We start from the raw sequence: 10,000 nt of genomic DNA on the forward strand, positions 1-10,000 counted from the left end.
AAAAGTTTCAGAGGTTTAAATTCTGCGCTTATTAGGTGACTCTAGGTCTTCTGATCTATCTGATGACTCTGTCTGAATCGATCTGTCCTTGATCCCTCCATCCTCACCGCGGTCCTTCCTCGTTTCCTTCATGTTTGGATCAAATGGAGGGGCTTTGACATAAGGAAGGGAAGGAAGGAAGGAGGGAAGGATGGGATGATTGACAAATAAAGTCCCCTTTGTCTCACCCTACCTACGCTTCCTCTTTCCTGGTGGTCAGTCAGCCTCGTTCCACCAAGGGGTGCATGTCGCATAACAGTCCTCTTTATTAAAAACAATATTTGTTTTGCCCTATCGTACATTAAGGGCCTGATTTACTAACATGCGGCCGCTGCTTAATCTGCGCTCGCACATTAACGCACTGTGTTTTTGCGCATCTTCCGTGGTATTTATCAAACCAGATCGCGCTGGGCAAACTGTGTTTACTCCGCCCTATATAGGGCCTGATTTACTAACATTGCGACCGCTGCTTAAACTGCGTTCGCACATTAACGCACAGTGTTTTTGCGCATTTTCCGTGGTATTTATTTAGGAAGAGAAAATTAAGCTTCAGCGAAGTGGAGATAGATATATTGGTTCACGTTCGCTCAATCACTGAACCTGATTCAATGTGTGCGCTGCTATATTGTTGTTCTGCTTGCCATCACCTACAGCGAGATGTTTAAAAGAACACGATTATAAAGAATATGCTATTGGTGGCATTAATGCATAAACTGTCTATTATAACAATATAGATGTGTATATGGCGAGATTAATAATTTCATGGGTTCACTACAATATGTATGGACGTGGGTGCAATCAATGGTTCATATTACGTTCGGAAAGTTTGCGATTTCAAAAAAAGTCCTGTTTGATGTCGCTAATTTCAGCTGTGGCAGTGGGGAAATGTATTGACCAGTGCCCGTAGCAATGCGTCGAGTACCTGTGTTAATATTTGGCTGAGTGAAGGCTGAGATATACCAACTGCTGATGCTATAACTGTTTGAAATGATCCGATGCCAATATTTGCAATGTTGTCAAGAGTTTACCAACTGATTGAATGGAATGTGATCTCCGGTTGGAGGGTTAGATGTCGTCTCTGATCTGGTTCAGTAATTGAAGTATTGCGTGGCTTTTAACCTGTACCGTCTAATGATTTGTGGTTCATTTAACTGAAAATGTGTTATATGAGTTGAAAAAAATATATCTGTGCGCTGTCTCTGTCTTCTTTCTTCGCCTTGCTGTTATCACTGCTGCCATATCAACGTTTTCAGACTCAATGGAAATGCGCTTCCTGGTTAAGACGTGCTTTTATGAGGCGGAGAATTAGCGCGCAAATCGGAGACTTGTGTCGCCAGGCAGTTTAGTAAATTCCACGCAATACATCATTAGGCGCACTCCTCCCATTAAATAGCGCTTTACGCCCACGTTACCACCCACGTTTCGTGCCATCCCACTTTTTGGCAGTTACACACCCCCAAAGCGTTAATATGCGACTCTACTCAAATGTGCCCCCTTAGTAAATACCGTTTTATGTTTACGACCACTATTTTACGCCAGAAATGGGCGCAATCCTGTTAGTAAATCAGGCCCTAAGAGTTAAGCAAAAACATCACAGACCACGTGCACATAACTTTTATTACAGTAAATTGTTACACTTGTTCTATTTTATTACTAGTTCTTTTTGTTGTTGTCTTATTGTGTGTTATTTATAAATGAAACCTTATCATAGGTATGAATGTACACAAATAAAATTGAGTTATATGGTGTTCACTGCTATCCGCGGTGATGGCTATCTGCGGTAGATCTTGGAACGTATCCCCTGCGGATACAGGGGCCTTGCTGTAATTATCAAACCTTAATGGAAGTTGATTAAGCCTTAAATTGCCTTCTTACTGGAGCCGACATTTCTACTCAGCCCCCGTGAGAGGGGAGGGTTGACAGACATCAGAGGATACAGAAGATATGGAGGGTCTTTGCTTGAGTGCAGAAACTTCCCCCTGAAGTCATGGCGATCGTGAGCATTCCATTCCTTCTTGTTCTTGAGGTCAACATTGGCTGAGGATGAGCCATTCTCTCCAACATAATTTTCAATGAAGGTCATTGAAACTTAAAATGTATGTATCCTCTGAAAGCTGTAGAGAATAAACTGTAAACTATACTATATTAAATATAAACTGCACTTGGTTGCATTGCATTACTTTTAAATAGCTCATTAAATGTTTGAATGAACAGAAGCATTTTACCTATCAGAGTTGTGCTACAGACAGAGACTCTCTGTTTTACTGTTTTACCCCCCCTCCCAAACACAAAAAAAGATGGAGGTTCTGAGTGTATATGCTACATGTGGATGTCCTATCCTATCTAAGCTGACAGGTGATGAGGTGATGAGTTGTCCAGAGATCAATTTTATTTCTCTCTCTTTCTTTCTCTCTGACCTTGTGTATGTCTGTGTGTAGGAGTGTGTGTCTCTCTGTGTGTAGCAGTGTGTGTCTCTCTGTGTCTAGCAGTGTGGGTATGTCTGTGTGTAGTAGTGTTGTCTTGTGTATATGTTAATTGAATAGTCTTTCATCTGGTTCTACTGTACAATCCAGTCTTGGGTTCTCTGAAGTGTCATTTTGCACCACAACAGGCATCCTTAAAATTCAAAATCAACTTTAAAAAAAGAGAATAAAATCAACCAGAAAAAGACAGCCGCCTTTACAGTACCCCTTCAGCCACTTTCCTAGAGAGCGAGAGAGAGAGGAGTGGAAGCCTTCCATAGAGAGCAGGGAATGAATAATTTGTGTGACACTTGATGTTGCACAGCACGGGGGTATTCAAGGAGAGTGGGGCCATTAGCAGGTACCCTGTGCTCTCACAGTGACTGCCACAAGCCGCCCGCTGCAGAAACCCTCTCCGCAGATGCCAGACATTTAGCCTGGACAAGAGTCATTCTGGTTTGGCAGTCACTGAATAGTTTAGGGTTTCTGTGTGTGTGAGTGTGTGTGTGTGTGTGTGTGTGTGTGTGTGTGTGTGTGTGTGTGTGTGTCTGTGTGTGTGTGTGTGTCTGTGTGTGTGTGTGTGCGTGTGTGTGTGTGTGTGTGCATTTGAGCATCTTCAGTCTTGTTCCTGGGTCCCCCAGCAATGTATGTCTTTTCTCCATCTCCTGCTCTTCATACCTGGCTGAACTCATCAGCGGAACTCTTGAACAGAGCCGCACACCTGTAACGAATCTAGAGCCTTTTAATTACCCTTGGCTTGAACAGGTGTGCCTAGAGCGGGGGAAGATGGGCCATATGCAGATAGAATTGCCCCAGGAGAAGGATCGAGTACTCTTGTGTTAACTCTCGGATAACCCTGTGAATAAATGCTGACTTAATGATGAGCTCTATGAAAGCCTTTGAGCCTCTGTTGGTGATCGTTTGTTTCTCTCTTACCCCTTTTGACGTAGTTTCTACACAATCCTGGCGTGAGCTTTGAAACATATTAGCAATGTCATACAATGGCAATGGTCATGCTATTAAAGCTCGGATTGAAGCCAATACGGATGTCCATGACCAGGCCTCAGGTTGTGAGGAGTTTAAACTGAGACCGGTCTGCGTAGAACATTTACATTTAGAAATTGTATTTTTATTTATATTTATTTTTAGAAAGAAAGGAAGGAAGGGAGAATAAAAACATAACATTTACATTTCAAAGTGACGTACAAAGGAGAGAACAATCAAATTACGAGCAATAGAGGCCTAGTGTAACAATAAATATTATTTTACATAAGAATGACAAAAAGTGCAGGAATATAACTACTGTTATGCGAGTTAAGTACTAGTTAGAGGAGATAGCATAAGAAGAAAAGATAAGGAGAGGAAGATGAAGTCAGAGGAAGTGCAAGTTAGGAAAGGTGGTGCTCTCTGAAGCCGGCCTGCAGACGACAGTGATCTGTGTGTGTGTCAGACGCTTGTGAACAGACTTGTGTCCGACATGAAGCTGTCTTCTGGATCTCTGACTAAATGGATCCAGCTGAAATGACGGGGCTGATGGAATACGTGTCTTTTCTTTCAGTCAGTCTTTTCCATTACCGCATCTCATTCTCTCATTCAGGGAAAACTAAGTTGTTTTGCATTCTGGTTGTTTGTGTACAATTTCAATTAAATACGAATCCCAGTCCAAATGAATGGGAGCTGAGTGAGTTCACCAGCATTTAATGGGATATCACAATGAGCTTGCTTTTTCAATTTGGGGGAAACAGTGTGCATTGTTTTCTGAAAGATGAGCAGAACGCATTGACTTTGAATGGTAATTATGGGGAGGGTGTTCAATGGCTTCATGAAGACCTCAGCAGCTGTTACACACACACACACACACACACACACACACACACACACACGCGCACACGCATGTTGCTTACTGAGTCTTCACTTTACTCTTCTAATTAGAAAAATAAGATTAAAAAAAACAAACAAACTGCAACATCAACAAACTGCTTAGTCTAGTAAAATCTGTTATGTGCATTTTAGCAGTACTTACAGAACATGATCATGACCCTTAGCCTAATCCTATATATATACTTTCATCCTAAAACAACAACCTGTATAAGAAATGACACATACAGTATTTACCAGTATTTATTATATTTTGAAGTAGCATATTATATTATGTTATGACACTCTTTGCTAAGGACACTGAGGCTGCCTCAGACTGATGAATCAGATGGAGAAGTTTTCTACAACGGTATTTTCTTAGCGGCAGTTTTAGATGGCATCTCTGCTTCCTGTGTGAACTTTGCCCCCTTCGCTCTTCCCCCTTGTTGCTTAAGGCACAGAGATAGTTGGGGTTAGATCTCCCCAAAATAGGAGACGGTCAGTTGTATTTTTAGCGGAAGGCTGCCTGACAGGTTCAAGACTTCTTCTCACCTCTGGCCGGAACAGCAGCCCATACCCGTACCTGCCCCCCCCCCCCCCCCCCCCCCCCTGATTGTCTCGCAGGAGCAGACGGCCGGAGGGAGACAGGCGCTAATGAAAGATGCAATCAGCACTAAAACACTCTACGTGTGTCTGTTCGTCTCCATTGTAAATCAACGCTAATGCCACGTGACAATGTGTCAGAACAGCAAGCCACTTCCATTATTCTGACGGGACGGGTATGAGGAGGGCTGTGTGTGTGTGTGTGTGTGTTGGGGGGGGGGTGGGGGGTGGGTGTAATGATCGTGATGGTAGTAATGAAATAAATAAATATATAAAAATGGCACTCGCAGAGAAGAAAACTAATTTCAGTAAAGGCGGTCCTACAAGTGATTGATTCTCTGGAAAGCATTAATCTTGTTGCCACCATAACCCTGGCCATCAGTTATGCTACGACTGCTTTTACGCATGTTGGGAAGAGCACGTGTTAGCCATAACAGAAAGGGAGAAAAAGAGAGAGGAGAGACACAGGTAAAGAAAGAGAGAAGATTAGAGAGAGAGAGAGATAGAGACAGGAGATAGAAAGAAAAACAGAGAGATGAGAGAGAGATAGACGGGAGAAGAGCGTGAGTGAGTAAGACTGGTCTTTATGTGATCATGAGAAGAGGATAACCTCGGCTGTACATCTTCCTGTCATATAAAGGTCTCTACCCACACGTTCCCTCGGCCGAGTCCATCACTCAGTGTGCCACGTCCTGTCAGTCAGGGTCCTCCTGTCAACACCTCACCCCTGGACAGCCCAGCGGGGATATTCAAATCATTAATACGTACACATGTGCCTGCACATACATACACCTGCACACAATACACATATACCTCCCAAAAGCCGTTTATTTATCAATGTTTTACTCTTTTTGCTCAATGTTTTGCGTTGTGTAGGAATGGCAGCAAAATGCTTTAAGTTGAACTGCAAATCTTTCCCTTAGCAAACTAGTTAACATTTATGGTAACGGTTCTGACTTGGTTCCTCTGGGAGTTGGGAACCCTCCCTGCTTGGCCCCCGGATACATGTGTTGAACTTAGAAACATATTAGTTCATGTTAGCTCACCCTAGCCAGTCCCACCAGGATTTTGCGAGGGTTTTCTTGTGATTGTTGCGGCAAAAAGAGATAGAAGTTGCTGTGGGAATTCTGGAAAATTGTGGTAACAATTGCAGTGAATCTGGAGGGACTGCTTAGCAACTGCCAACTGTGAAGTTGGTTCCCCAAGCTAGAGATAGCTAGAATAGTTCATAGCTACGTCCTCACAGGTTCACATTTCTCACGGAGGTTCACGCTTCATAGCATTCCGTTAAATACAGTGGGAACACCACACTTGTGACCTGTGTTGTTTTTACCTGATTCATTAATGAGTCTCGTATGTGAAAGAGACTGAAGACTCTCACACACACACACACACACACACACACACACACACACACACACACACACACACACACACACACACACACACACACACACACAAACATAAACACACTCACAGACACACACACACACACACACACACACACACACACACACACACAGAGACACACAGAGACACACACACACACACACACACACACACACACACACACACACACACACACACACACACACACACACACACACACACACACACAGTAGTGTGCACACATACAAAAATGCACAGACCAACACACAGTCCGACACACAAAGGAAATATTTTCAGATTGAATACATCAATATTAAATCTACACAAAACTCAGGCCTTGAGTGCTTCAAAATGTGCTTCAAAAAACGCCTTTGAGAGTGAATAGGGACTTATTGTTAATGCTCCAGGGAGGGGCCATTTGCTGCATCATGCAAACTTTGCCTTCCCTGAGGAGGCAGAAGTCTGTTTTAGCTAACAAGCCAGAATCCCATAATGTGCGCAGGAACGGTCCGCTGTGGCTCGCAGTGCATTAGCATAGACTAGTGCTGACAGACTGCTGCCGTGGCGATGTCGCCATGGGAACACTTTATTCTTCATGATTGCCCCCCTGTGCCTCAGCCTCGCGCTTGGCAACAGGTCTGCCAGCATGCCATGCAGCGAGCGCGAGGAAGAGGGCGAGGACAACAGCGACGATGATGATGATGGTGTTAAGGCGATGGTGGAACTCCCCGCGGTCATGTAGGCTCGGAGTCAGGGGAACCATGGAAACGGGGAGGTCCAACAGTACATTAAGCAGGAAGTAGATAAGCGCTGACCTTTTGTCAACGATTGACAGTTGGTGAAACACCAAGAAAAAAAAACAGCGGCACTGGAAGCCCACTGTGAGATAGCAGGGAGTCTCAGGCCGCCGCCCTGGACAGGGGAATTGAGTGAAAACGGCCCCAGAGTGACTATGAGAGAGTTTTTATTCACCACACGCAGACGCCTTTGAGTAGCGTGATTCAAGTCTGAAGCATTTTATCCTGAGAAGTCCAGTGCTCTCTCTCTCTCTATCTCTCTCTCTCTCTCTCTCTCTCTCTCTCTCTCTCACTCTATCTCTTCATGCTGCTCAGCCTGAGCCTGACCGCAGGGTTTGCACTTATCTCTGTGCTATACCTCATAACATTTTCATTTGATAGCACACTGACTGAAGAGGAACATCCGCTGTATCTGGTGGAACTGGAGTCCTCAAGTGCACCATAGATTGAATTTGCTGTACCCAAATGATTTTGGGAATCTTATTCAAAATTGTCATGAATTTCATAAGCTATTTAATGTTCTGTTGAATTCCTGACACAATTGGACTATTATACAGATATCACACCCCTCAAGATGCTGCATTTTTTATACTGGTTAATACTAGATTATGTATGTATGTATGTATGTATGTATGAACTAGTCCAGAACACTTCCTGTATTTACTCTCTTGCTTCCGCCCCGGACACATCTGACCAATAAGCAATATTCTCACGTTGATTGAAGGGATTCATCGAGGCTAGAGCAAACAAACTCTGGGCGTGAAAACGCCCTAATTAAACCTGTGTGAACACGTTCTAAAGATACCAAGACAACTGTCGGTAGAAGGATAAAAACCTTCACAGCAGAACATCCTCAACAGCTGTCTCTGTCTGTGTGATGTCAATCAAACAAAGCTTGATGATGGAGCTGCTAACCCATTTAGCTCTCTCTCTCTCTCTCTCCTTCTCTCTTTATTTCTCTATCCCTCTCTCTATCTTGCTTCATCTCTCTCTCTTTCTTTCTACCTCTCTTTCTCTCTCTTTCTCTATCTCTATCTCTCTCTGCTTCTCTCTCTCTCCCTCTATCTTTTTCTATTTCTCTCGCCCTTCTATCTATCTCCTCTGTTATTTTTCGCACCTCTCTGTCTCAGTAATGAGCCCCTGCTTTTGAAGTTAACATATGTGAACAAGCCTGCGGGCTGCCTGAGTCTCACCCAGGAAGCATTAGAGCCTACCACTGATCACGGAACTGTCTTGGGCAGTTAGCGTTGTGGGCCGCTTTCAACTGTTGCAGTTTTGATCAGCGCTGGGTTTGACAGTGGCACGATGGCATCAGACTGTGAAGAGAAATGTCATTATGAAATATCTTTTCTGGGGTTTTTTCTCAGTTTTTTTTTTGCATAATTTTTAGCACTCATTGTCACACCATTATACCATTGCATTTATCTTCCTCTCTCGTTTATTTTCACTCCATCTCTCTCTCTTATTTGCTCTCTCTGTGGCTATCTTAATTTCTCTCACTCAAAGGCCGCTACCTTTCCTCTCTCTCTGTCTGTCTGTCTCTTTGCACTTTCTTTATCAGCCTCTTTAAATTACCTGTTTGTGTCAAATCTGGCATTTGGTACACAGAGAGAAGCAGCCTTGCTGTCAGCTAGTTGACTGTGTTCATTGCAGCTTAAGAGCTTAGCGTCTGCTACACTGGTGTAACGGCTCTGCTGCGAGCATTAATCGCAGCCCAGCCCTGCATTGTCTTAGTAATAATAACAACTAATTCTCCTCTTCCTGCCAACCTGGGCTTCTGCCCACGCTAGCTTTGCTGGACAGCTTTCCGCAGATTACTGTCTTTTTTCTCTTTTCTTTAATGTGTTGCTGGTTAAACCCCATTGTTCATGCCTGTACTTATATACCGTATGTATCTCTTTTAATGCTTTTAAGCCCATTTAGCTTCCTTGTGGACTGGTGTGGATGAGTGCTGAACAAATAGAAATAAATTGTAATGAAATAAATTTATATACTATTGGTTTTTCATCTCATAATTATCTGCGAGTCTTCCTCTCCTGGTCCAGGCGTTTTACTCCTCTGACTGGATGCTGGACCTGCAGTTCCCACAAAGCATTAGTTTTATGAGGGTTGTGTTCATAAAAAATGGAAGTGGCTGATTGATTCTGGTTTTAAGAGCAACAGAAATGCCTTCTCAGCTGAAGCCATGATGAGGTCATAGGCCACGTGTGCGTGGGGTGGTCATTGCAGGGTTGGGGTGTTCAACTGGAGGTTCTAGGGCTGTAGCTACCATCAACCATGGGAACTATTAGACTGGAAAGGTTCAAAATGCTCAAAATCCTGTCAAGTTTAATACATTAGTGTTCATGAGAGTATTATAAAAGCATACACATAATGACTTTGAAGGTTCTAACGGATCTTTTTACTGTGTATTTCATTATTTGAATGTTTTTGTATTCTTTCCTTCTGTTTTTGTGATGTCAAGAGTCACTTTTTATTTCCTTTTGCCTTCATGACTAACAGAGGGTGTTATTTAGCTGTTGTAAGAATTGAAGGTCCCAATTTAAGATTGGATAGGGTGATTTGAGTGGGCAGACTTGAAAGCATGCAGGGTGGAATTTAGGGGTTGAGTGATTCTCCCGAGATAAGTGTATATGTTCGATGAATCCTACTTCCAGTAAATATTGGAAAAGAAAAGTAAACTGCTGTGAAAGTTTTGTTCTTTCTGATTTCTTCTCCTCAGGTTCACCGGGCCAAACCTTCCGTCTCCCATCATCAGCAGCAAGAACTGGCTGAGACTTCACTTCACCACGGATGGAAACCACAAGCTGAGGGGCTTTAGCGCACAGTACCAAGGTGAGAATCAATCAACCG

At 43.3% G+C, this 10,000-nt stretch overlaps 1 protein-coding gene across 1 annotated transcript in view; it reads left to right on the forward strand.

Moving 5' to 3' along the window:
* csmd2 (CUB and Sushi multiple domains 2) overlaps nucleotides 1-10,000 on the forward strand; it is a gene marked incomplete at both ends in the record, with an annotated part of 361,116 nt that overhangs the window by 176,056 nt on the left and 175,060 nt on the right. The window contains one exon of the mRNA XM_080858785.1: nucleotides 9,870-9,982. Coding sequence (XP_080714911.1) covers nucleotides 9,870-9,982 — 113 coding nt within the window. The remainder of the gene's footprint in view (nucleotides 1-9,869; nucleotides 9,983-10,000) is intronic.

The sequence above is a fragment of the Sprattus sprattus genome, assembly GCF_963457725.1.
Source record: "Sprattus sprattus genome assembly, chromosome: 20".
NCBI lineage: Eukaryota > Metazoa > Chordata > Actinopteri > Clupeiformes > Clupeidae > Sprattus > Sprattus sprattus.